The sequence below is a fragment of the Rhopalosiphum maidis genome, chromosome 1, assembly GCF_003676215.2.
Source record: "Rhopalosiphum maidis isolate BTI-1 chromosome 1, ASM367621v3, whole genome shotgun sequence".
NCBI classification, from domain to species: domain Eukaryota; kingdom Metazoa; phylum Arthropoda; class Insecta; order Hemiptera; family Aphididae; genus Rhopalosiphum; species Rhopalosiphum maidis.
Window position 1 is genome coordinate 64,675,572 of NC_040877.1, and position 12,885 is coordinate 64,688,456.

The window sequence follows — 12,885 nt, forward strand, 5'->3', positions numbered from 1 at the left end:
TAAACAAAGTTGACTACTTGATATAAAAAAATCAATGATACAAAATATATTATCGTATATTCATATATCATGATTAAATTTAATATTAAAATAATAGACAATTATCGTTAGTCATCGAATTGAATATTCCTCGAAAACTAATAAACTAATAAAAATTTAGCAATCATCATATTATAAAAGACGTCAACACCAGACAAAAATAGTTTAAAGATAAACATTATATATTTTTAAATAACTGATGTAGAATATTATTTTTTTTTCCTTATAGAAGTTTGGAAATATATTATAATTTATACATATTTTATTATATATTTTATATTCACTGCTTTTTTTTATTTATCATACATTTAAGAGCGCCTTTATACCAACAGCCCCTGGAGCAAAGGTAGCCACTACCCCCCTCATAGAGCCGGCACTGTATATATATATATATAATTAAGTATAGCATTATTATAACGAAAAATAAATATCACACAATTTACATTGTAATATAATATAATTTTATAATTTTAATTATTATTGTGTATGCAATTAAGCGGGGCAATTTTTCTGGGTGTATAAAGTTTTTTTCATGTGAACAAAAAAGGTAGGTGGTACCTATGTAATCATAACGACATATATTACGCTAGAATAGTTTTTATGTACAAGCTTTTTACACCACTCGACCTATTTTTATCAAATATCCTGAATGAAAAATTATTCAAGTGCGTCAATCCTGAAAACGCCATAACACAGAAATTTTATGACATTTATTTTTAAAATACACGGACAATTTTTTTTATGAATCCGACCGAACAATTGACCATGTGAATAAATTTAATTTAAACTCATGAACCAAAGAACAATAAGTATACATAAAATAATTTTGACTGCACTGTGTAGTTATTGTGTTTGGACATTATTTTTAATGATCAAAATTGTTTGTTGTATTTAGTATCGCATGTAAAATAGTGTTTGTTACACAATACTAAAGCCATCACAGAGATGCAACAATACACGAAAATACTTTACTTCAGTATGATATATTTGACATATTTTTAATGATATGCATTATAAGTTACAACAAAGTTACACTACGCTCAGCCTATTAGAACATTTCCGTACACCGATACCTATATCATTATAATTATTGGGTATTGTTTAATGAATTGTACTGCTCCGGCTATTCTGATGATTTTATACATATGGCTATTATATAATATGTGATACAGAATGTTCAATGAGTTCCGTTAATATGAAAACATTGGTGCATGTAATTTTAATTATATTGACCAATGGTCTCCATAAAATATATATTTTTATCGGTTATTTTTATTGTAATACTTAAAATGTTATTAAAGTTAATAAAAATAAACACCTATCGATTCTATTGTAATCTATAATTTTTTTTTTTTTTTATTACATTTTTCTTTTCAATTTTTTTTTAGTTTATTAGGCTAAAATTAAAACACATACTATATGATATGATTGGTCATTTTTATTTGATGATGCAATTTAAATAGTGTTAATGAAGTTAACGGAACAATTGAAAACTTTCGTTGTAACATTGCCTATATATTGTATCATGGTAATAAAGTTCTAATTTTGACTACTCATTTAAATCCATAAAAGTGATAAAAATATTGTACATAATATATAGGAACACAAATATATTATTTCTCTTAACTCTTCAACAACTTAAGCTTTGGCAATAATATTCTCGAAATAATACCGTATTAAACCGGCCGGATAGTGTTGTATTAAAGAAAACAACTTATTTGAACGCACGATATTATCACAATGCACATCTGATTGGAGGAGAATTTTTTTTTATAAAAATTCAAAGTTCATAAAGTCGTACATCCCACTCGGTGTATATATTATAGCTTTTGTATAGTTATTATACCTTTTTGTTTTATAAATACGCGTAATATGATGGTGTACAATTCAAATCACTATTTTCAATGAAACCTCGTGGTGGTTGCAGAATTAGCTAACACGTGTAAGACAACAGTATGGTCTGGGTACAACGGCCGGTGCAGTAAATCATTGATAATAATTTTTGTACATCATCTCGAATATGACTACATTATTATCTCTGTAGTCCATACGTATACCACGCAAACATACTGTTATAATATAGAAATGTCATAGACCAATAAGATTTTAAATTTTGAACACACACCAACTACAGTATAGATACCTGTCTGGCTAATTTTAATATATAAAAATATATGACATTGGACTAACATGGCACAGCTTCTAAGGGGCGTGATTATAATATATATTATATTGTTTTGGCGAAATCTCTTCAGTTGGTGTACGACCGTCAAATATCAGTTTGGCTGAAGAACAGTTGAGTTCGTACCAGCGAAAATGATTTGATTTTATACTTGCGATAAGATAAAGCTGCAAAAAAAAAAAAAAACAACAATAAAAACACGATTTCGGCGTTTCCCATAAAATTTAATTATCGGTCGTTGCCGACGCTCACGTTTGTCGCATTACGCGTTTCGCAAACTCTGATGTTTTTTTTTTCAGCTGCGTTACATTTCAAGCTATAAATTGTTTATTTTTCGTCGTTTTTTTCATTATTTAATTTTATTGTTTGATTTATGATATTTATATACATGTATATGTGTGTGAGTGTAAGACTACGGGCTCCGGTGAATTCGAGAGGCGTGTACATACACACCACTATCGCGTACATACAGTGTATGCAGTACAAATTTGTCAGGTTGTTTTTGTTTTGGTGTTTTATATTTTTCTCTCGTTTTGTTTTTTTTTTTATTTTTTTTATTCATGTACTTAACACACACTCACACAAAGTATATATATATATATATATATTTATAGGTGTTATTCGTAGTGAACCACGCCCCGTTAAAAGCTTTGAAACGTGATGATACAAACACTAGAGGAATATCACGCGGCAATTTTCATATAATATTTTCTTGTTCTAGTTCATATCGGTGCTGCCTGTATCCGACAACCGTAGCTGGTACCACGGTAAATAAAGTATATTATCATATTATATATTATTAAAATAATAATTGCACCAGCACGCCGTTTGCGTTTTATAACTTATATAGTATTTTAGGTACACATCGCGCGCGTGCAAACCATGAAAATATAGTCCCTTTTTTGTGTCTGTTTTATTTAATATAAACTAAAATTATAAGTGCACGAAACTGTGAAAAGAAAAACGTCGATAATGGGATGTGGCAGTGATTTTATATTTATTGCATCATATTCGTTGTCAAAAATAATAATAATAACAAATCACAATATAACATAAAACATTATTATGTATGTATAATGTATATTATTATAATTTATAGTATTATTTAAATGACTAGGTACTTACAATATCAATGTCCTGAGATTCTTTCGGATCAACTATTGCGTATCCCGAAATTTATTATAGCAAATAAACGTGCTTGTCCGCGTTTTCCAACACTTTTATTAAACGATCAATGGTCTCATTATATTAATATGGCTGAACGTCTAAAAAAATAAAAAGAGGAAAATCTATACTATATCAACCGGTGGTCCGTAAAAATCGCTATTATGTCCACGAACATTTTTCTCGTCTTCTCTCACGACAACCTAAATCAAAATATTATTCTTCACCGGTTAGTGGCGTTTATCATGAACGAATCGTGTAGCATATGAATATATAATAATTAATAACATAATATATGCTAAATTGGTAACCAGCAACGAAATTATAACGTTTTAGGTCAACCGTGCTTTTTAGAATGTGAAAATATCCCTCGATTTGTCAACGATCTTATATAATAATATCTCAGTATTTTTCATTTATTTCTCAACAAAACCAACAGTTATTTTAACCATTCGTCGCAACGCCGTTTTATATTGGTACCGATGATATTTTATTTTTTAATTTACATCAAAATTAAATCGAAATATTATTTAGTCGGCAAAAAATTGACCTATAACCGCATCTGACCCGAGGATTAGAATAATAGTTTTATGAAGAGAGAAATTTCAGAGACTATGCAGTATGCGGATGCGCGGTAGGTAATTTACTTGATTCGATTACTTTGCTTGCACAAACATTAATATCCTGACTTTACGTTTATATTTTAATTAACAAACAAAACTCTATTCAATTATATCAACGTTAGAAAAGCAATTTAATTTCATACAGAAATATCAGATGTAACAATACTATTGTCATTATATTTTACTTAAAATGCAAATTATGTTTAAAAATTCATTTTTATACAAAAATATAATGATAAAAACTCACCCTATTAAAGTTATGATAAAATAAAAACACTTTTGAGAATACTTTTTAAAAACAAATTATTATTTTTATACGTTTTTATTAAAAACACGTTTTTAATGTTTGCATGTGTAATATCTGTGTATACTGTATAGTATGTGGTTTTACCGTTTCGTGTATGATGTAGGTATATACTATACAAGTACCTATATAATATACGTATATAGTCTTACTCGACGTGAGAAAACTATCAGACTTATTGCTTCCTGAACTTCCGGGATTTTCGAACTAGTGTGCAAACACGTTAAGTTTATTGCAGGTGGCCTAAATTAAAAGCTTCCGGCGTGGCTTACGGCTTGAGTGGAAAAATGAAGAACCCGGCACCCTTTCGTTTTTATGTCTACTATACGCCGTGGTAGCTGGCAGTTTCCCAATAGATATCTTTACTCAACCGTTTTACACGTTTGCAGTATTACATTTATAATATCTCAAAATTCGTATATATGTGGATCACAATAAACCGAACACGATGAATTAAAATCATACGGTATATACTATATACTTTATTTCCTCAGTCAAGTATTTAAATTTAAGTCTTAAATAATCATACCATTTAATTAAAAAAATAATTAAATATGTTAAACATTAAATTCATAATAATATAATAATGTAGACATGAAACTACAACAGATTTATATAGAATATTGGACACTTGATCAGAATTCAAAGTTAAATACTGATTTGAAATTAAATATGATTGTTAATTATCTTTGGTTTTACTCTTTTAAATATTTCAAATAAAATATAAATCATTTATACATACTTACAAATGCCGTCTTACTCCTCAAAAAAAAATTATTATATATATGTATACGTATATAATAAAAATAATAATAATAAAATAAAATAATTTAAGTCTATATGATATGTATTTTATTAAGTATTAAAAATATATGTATATCTAACGTAATTCACACATAAATATGAACTTGATGATTGATGATGTTGTTCAGTTGAGTAGTTAATCAAGTTCATTATAAAATAATTATATTGAAAAAATATCAGATAGGGAGTGAAATAAATTGAACTTTTTTTTACATAAAAATCCAACTAGAAAATTAAAGAAGGCTTATAAAATATTTAGTTCATTTTAAATCGTTATAAGATAATTTTTATTTTCTCTAGTCATTTCTAAGACTTAAATATAATATATAACTATAACTATATTAGCTATTAGCTTCGCACTTACAATACACCTATTAGATGTTTAAAATACCGGAAACCGACAACAATGATACTCATATATATGTATTCAATATTCATATATACATATATATTTAAATGAGTAGCAGTCAGCAGTACCTAATAGGTTAGGCATAGATACTATCTATGTATTGATTATACACGCCACTGATTTGGGTTGGTTAGTGTATTATTATAACAGAAATAACAATAATAAATGTAAAACCAATGATTTTTATCCTTAATCATAATTAATTTATTAAATTTTTTCATGATTTTGGTTGAAAATATAAAGAGTTTCTGGTTATTGAATAAAACGTACATTTTCAAAATAGAAAATATTTGAAACTTTTATATTAATAATTATATACATATATAAAATCATTATAGGCTAATTAATAAAAACAATGTTGTACTAAATTTATTTTTACATAAAAAAAATAGGTTCCCAATAGAAGTTTATTATATTTAATATAATTAATATACATTAATAATCTGTATTTAATAAAAAATAAATCGAATATCACTAAATATTCGTCAATTTTTGGTTGTTAGTTTATTACATTCATATTAATTTTGACACATTCAATAAATATTCTATAGCTAGTTAATTATTTCTGTTTTCGTTGTGTTGATTAAACTTTTTATGTTATTTTAAAATAAGTAAAAAATATTATTTTATCATAGCCAAGAGTTACGGTTTAATTGAATTTACCATGAAATGTTTTTTTGAAACATACCCAATTTTAAATCTATACAATTCTTTTATTAAACTTATTTTGTGAAGATTTTGTTTAATATTAATCAATTTAGTGATGGATTGACAATTTTACTGTTTTAAGGTTTATTTTATTAAAATAAAACAATATAAAAGATTTTATAAAAAATTAAAACCATCCTATAAATTACAAATACATTATCGTATTGTATTTTAAAAATTAGATTTAGTATACATTTCTAAACTTTGTCTTTCTCCAACTAAATGTCATTCTTAAATAAATAGGAAATTACCATTTAATTATAAAATATTAATTATACTCGAACTTAATATATTTATAAAAAAAGTAATGTTTCACTTCGATTGAGACCTAAAAACAATTATTTCTTTTAGTCTAATTTAATAATTAACATATTAGGTCGCATAATGTTTTCAGTTTTGTCGTCTGGGAAGCTTAATGTTTAAGCACCAGTGTGCTCGGGTGTACGTTTTACAACTTAAAATTAAAAACTATAGAAGTAAAATGTTCAAAAGTTTGCCTGCTAGTGATGCATAACATGTAAATATATATTTATATTTAATTAGTTGTCGATGAAACTTATTTAAAAAGTTATCAGTTGTACATATTAAAGAACATTTAACACTATAGTTTGAAATTTTGAATTATATTATTGATGAAATAATTTATTGTTTCAATTTTTGTCTGTAAGGAGTGTTATTCGTAAGCAATATGTTTAAGGTACAAAAAAAAAATTGTAATTAATGTACCCGAAACGACATTACGGTTTTGTCGTTAGCGTACGCTACATGTGTGTATATAGGCAATCGCGACCGCAGAGGGATTAGAAAACTGTCAATGTTCCCCGGAGAACTGCAGACGATCATCGGCACATATCGTTATAAGCACACTACAAATGAGATAAGCTTTTCGATTTCGTTTTTTTTTCGCGAACTAGCAGACAACCATGTACAAGTCAATAAAAAGTAACAACCCGACGAATCCGACGAAAAATAAATGTAAAAAAATACGACCGAAAAACAATAACAGCTATAGGACGCGATGTTATAACGAGACGATAATACTCATTTCTGTCGTCCGTGTGTATAATATTAATATATACCTATATCATTAGACATTTATACACGATCTCGGTGTTCCCGTAACGATGACGTACTCGTGCATTACGTCACGGGTTTCGTCGCGGCGACCTGGTAGCCCGGGGCAACGACGGAGGACACGAGATCAATTTCCCCTGTGCCACCGCCACCGCCGACGTTTTACCTGCAGCGCCCCCGCCACTGCAGCCGCCGTTATTCGCGCAGACAGCTCGCTAAAAATAAACAACAGCCGAGCCGTCGCCACTGATGATAATAATAATAATAATAATAATAATAATACGCTAGTGAAACCTCATAGCGGTGGCAATAACGTCTTATTTTTCCCCAGTGCACGACTTTTGTCACTAACGGCAAGTGGCCACCAAAAATAAAAAATAAAAGCTTACAAAATAAATTAACCTTTTTTTTATATTTATTTTGGAAAAGTTTAATTTCGAATTCCCTTGACGGAAATCCGTTTCGGATCGGTTTATTTATTATTATTACCGCCCCGCAGCTATATGCTTTTATATACCTACTTAATATAATGTACAATGATAATATAAAATTCAGAAACGTGTTCTGCTGTTTCGTGTGCCCGCCGCATTCTAATATTCCAAGTGCGGTATAAGAAATTATAATAATATTATCGAATAGTAATATTGGAAATCTAATCTAACCAAAAGGTCTATATATATATATATATATACAGATACTCAAATAATATACAATATGTTATGCACATTTTGAAATTGTCCATCCCCTCACGTTGCACCTCCTGATTCCTCCAACTCATCCCTTGAATTGTGTGGCATCCTGCGCCGTTTTCTGAAAATATTAATACTCATCGTATATTTGCATCGGGCGGACTTGTTTTCGGTTTTTTTTCTGTGTTCACGATATGAAATATTATTGTAATATTTTATGTGTCAAATACGTTCGCATTGAGTAGAGGCGACCGCACGCACCAATTTAAACGTGCTGTTTCCTTTTTATAATATTATTTATATTTTGTTATTTACCGAATGAATGAAATCTAGATTATCCGTTGCGGAATTACTACGAACGGCCGAAAAGATTAAAACGAGAGACGCGTATAAAAATTGAATAATTATATGCGTCGTGTGTAAAATAATAATATAATCATAAACATAACACACACACACACACACACACACATAAATATATATATTTAATAACAACGAAACCATTAGTTTGGCTCTCGGCCCGCCGGGGTGCAAGGCGGCAGCGCACAACGTGCGTTTGTCAAACGATAATAATTAATAAAAAAAAAAATAAAAACCCCTAGAAAACACGGGTAATTTTTTTTCTGATTTTAAAGCGACAGAAAAAAGAGAGAGAGTGAAAATAATTATACCTTCGGACCCTCCAGCCGAGTATATATTATTTTATATATATACACATGTTTGAAGTACGGTTGTCACGTAGAATGTATAATATACGGGTAAATTCGTAATATTAATTAATATTATACATATTATCATCGTCGCATAATGATATAGAATACGATTATACGTACAGGTGGGCGAGTCACCAGAAAATCCCTTAAAATCCGATTACTCAGTAAATATATAATAGTATAATATTATGACGTGCAAACCATTCAACCAAGCTCCCCATCTCACTCGATAAAATCGATTATTGCTCGTACGGTAAAACTGGAGACTTTGCGCGGTCGCCGTCGTTCGCTTTTCCGAAAATTGTTAACCCGATGGTGCGTAGTGCATTTCGAATAGGTCGGAAATTAGATTTTCGACACCGACTCCCCATCGTGTATATCGAATATGTTGACGGAACGATTTCGTATAAAACATCGGGAGTTTCGAAGGTATACTTACAAATATTATTCATTTTAATATTATCATCCACGTGTATCCAGTAAACACTCACTAAATAAGCCATTCGCATGGCACGGCCATCGGCAAATTTTCGATTCTGTCGAATTGAGTGTATTAAATTTAATACTAGGCGTCACTGAATTCCAATCACACGTATTGAAAATAGGTGAACTTTACAGTTAACAGTCGTCTCACGTCACAGTTTGTGTATAGTAGGTCAAGTTAGGGCGATTTATCTGCGGAAAATATTAAGAATGGGTATATTTTGATCACTTAGTATTTTAATTATACATAAATCAATTGAATGTTAGTTTTTAATTATTTTTTGGTCAAGTAAAGTACCTAATTATTGTTCTTTTATTTTATTTGTTTAAATTTAAAAACGGAATTCTAAACTTAAAACAGTATGCTTAGTTATTTTTTTTAACATAGTCACAATCAGTCAGTGATCCATTTCGAACTCTGGACTCTGGTGAACACTTACCTACATATTTACATATTTATTTTTTTTTACATATTCCTATTTAAATTTGTTAATTCTATAAAAAATGATTCCAAACAAATTTCATTTTATTTATTTTTGTAATTAAAGACTTCAAAACATCGTGGGAAGCCAACGTCCTACAATCTAATATCTCTATACACCATTATACCAATTACAATATCCTATTGGCCATCTTAATATTGATGCACGTAAGACAAAACGCGCGTAAAAACATTTTTTTGCATAGACCAATCGTCTTTGATTAGGTAAGTATAACATCGCAATAATACGAATAAATAATATGATATTATAATAGTATTGTAAAATCGTTTCAATGTTGTCATCGAATATTCGAACTTGCTAAACGACTTAAATTATATCGTAAAGAACATTTTTGTACCTATTTTTATTTTTTTTTTCGTATCAACTTCCGAGTTGCCTGCGGTGCTCGGACGAGCGCATACGTCGTCGACAAACTGGGTCAACTAGGATAGACCGCGTCTGCGGGGTCGGCTCTCCTACGAAATGCCAACGCGTTCGTAACTTTACTATACTCGTACACATTGTTGTCGTTGTTCACTTTTTCGCACGGCCGTGCAAACCGTAATTCAAGTTGTTTTTATTTTGGATTTATTTATTTATTTTTTAACATTTTATAGCACAACTTGCATCGCAAAAACGCTATATCATTATTGATGTTACACTTAAGGTATATTCGCATTATAAATGATATAATAAAAAAAAAATAATAATAATAAATAAAAGTATTATTACAGCACCGCAGTTTAACATAATATTATATACATTGTGGGCGTACGTAGGCGTAAATCACTCTGGAATAGCCGTCCATTCGAAAACATATAGAAATAAGTAAAATTCGCTTTTTGAGAAGTATATTAATATAAAACCAGCGTGTAATTCGTTGTAAAAACAGACAATTTATACGGTCATTCATGATGCTGTATACCACTACGCCAGATGCGTATACACAATAATAATAATATAATTGTATTCAATATCGTTACATGTCTTCGGATAATATAATCAACGCTATAACATAATACTAATCCTACGTACGAGTGGCACAACACTGTACTTATATTACATGCCATAGTATCAAACTCATCGAGATTACATGTAGTTGTTCCAACTAATACAACAATTATTATATTATAATAGTCAATGTGCCGTTTTAACATAACAGTATATTAAAAAGCACATAACCACACGGAACCGTGTTCGGTAAATAAATCATCCGTGATTTACGAACCGTTCGAATAAAATAATATATATATAGTGCATTGGAATGATATACAGGCGTGCGATCCATATATTATTATCATATAATTGTATTTAGGTAGGGTAGCACTTGCCAATAGTGTGTAATCAAAACGTGTATTCAGAATATTGACACATTTCTCATACACCGTACGAGAAATGTGAGCAAGTACCTATTATTGTTTGTACCTATATGCAAAACTTATACGTCGGGCAATTGATAGTGATTTTGTTGCTTGTTTTTGTTTTAGGGTTACTGCAGAGAATGGCTAGTTTCAAGGAGTGGCCGTCGTTCTTGATGGTATTTTTGTTTGCGCACTTTGCTCAATATTGCTGGTAAGAAACTGCTTCCTGTAAGCAAATATTTGATCATAATACTATAACAGTAACCAATGATTTCACGAGTTTTACTTCGATTCGGTTTAAAATTAATATTGTATCAAGTGAAAATTCGATATTTATTGAATATTATCAATATTCGTCATAAAAATCAAAATAATAATAAAAAGTGGAGAAGTGGGGCCGCTTTGCTATAAGTAGATGTCGAATAGGGAGTCACTGTGGGAGGTATTTATGTTCAATTTTAATTCAATGTTATTATATCATTAAATACGAAAAACGATTCTGAGCGGATCCTGTCTGTCAGCCTACATTACATAAAGTATATTTTAAGATATGTTTATTAATATTGCTATATTATATTTTATTTTGGTAGTAATTTATTATACTATTGTTATTACAGTAGGTTGATTTAATTTTTCCGAAAACATTGCATTTACTATATTATTAGTATTTTATTATTTTAATATATATATAAGTATATACTTATAGTTTATCAAATTTTATTTTTATTTTTATGAAATCTTCGGAATAAACCCCTTTGGCCACAATATGCATATTTACATTATTTTTTATAATTTATGACATTATATCCTTAATACTCCTAATAACTAAATAGTTATAAAATAATTAAAATTTAATAATAGTTAAAAATTATTGAACCAATGTCGCCTAACCATAAATCAGTGTGAATAATTTCACGGTATAAATAAGTAGTAATACCTTTAAATTAATCTAAATGTTTTGAAAATTTCATAACGCATTATAAAATTCATAATATATGTAAAAGTTTTAAGTCTTTATGAATAATTTTTTTGAATTATAACCAAATATTTATCGTCATTATTCGTCGTTATAATATGTAATTTTGTCCAAATTTAAATTTATAATGTCTATAAAAAAAGTAGTTGTACTTTTCATTTTTCAGTTCTAATATGAACTGCTTATGAGAAACATAGTATTAAATTTCTAATTTTGTCAAAAATTTATTCCACAAAGTACCAACTAGATCTAATTTACTACCAGAAACCACCCCTCAAAGTAGAAAAACAAAATATTTTTACTGCCCCAAAAAGTGATAACAGGCACATAAAACACATACATCATTATAAAATCAATACATTTATTACTCCACTCAGAATCTAAAAACAAAATCGTTTTTCAATAATATTAATAATAAATTAAAGAATATATTTATCAATATAATAGTCCTAAGTCCTATACTTAAACATCACTTAATCAAATAAAATAAACGATGCATTTAAATTATAATCATTGTAAAAAAGGTTTGAAATAACATTTTTATGGATAAAATAAGCTCGGATTAAATTTATCTAATAATAACATATATTTATTATTTTATATATAAAAAAAATACTTGGTTATTACAGCAATCGACTTGAGGATGATGGGTGCAATTATAATGGAAATTCTCAACACAGATGTATTCCAAAAGTCAACTATAGGCACAAAGAAAAAGAAGTTCTTGATCAAATTCTAGGTCCAGGAAGCTACGATGCTAGGATCCGTCCTTCAGGAGTTAATGGCACAGGTAAAATACGATTGAAAATTAAATTGTTTTGTATAAAAATGAAAAACTATTACATGCTCATAACCAAAACAATTGATTATGTTC

The 12,885-nt window shown here is 28.8% G+C and overlaps 1 protein-coding gene across 6 annotated transcripts in view; it reads left to right on the forward strand.

Moving 5' to 3' along the window:
- LOC113547835 (glutamate-gated chloride channel) overlaps positions 1–12,885 on the forward strand; it is a 36,790-nt gene that overhangs the window by 7,335 nt on the left and 16,570 nt on the right. For 5 of the 6 annotated variants that reach the window (XM_026948364.1, XM_026948363.1, XM_026948362.1 and 2 more), the window contains exons 2-3: positions 11,162–11,246; positions 12,641–12,801. In XM_026948364.1, coding sequence (XP_026804165.1) covers positions 11,176–11,246; positions 12,641–12,801 — 232 coding nt within the window. In that variant the 5' untranslated portion in view covers positions 11,162–11,175. Of the gene's footprint in view, positions 1–11,161; positions 11,247–12,640; positions 12,802–12,885 lie in introns of those variants that run through there. The other variant, XM_026948368.1, reaches the window with a different exon arrangement.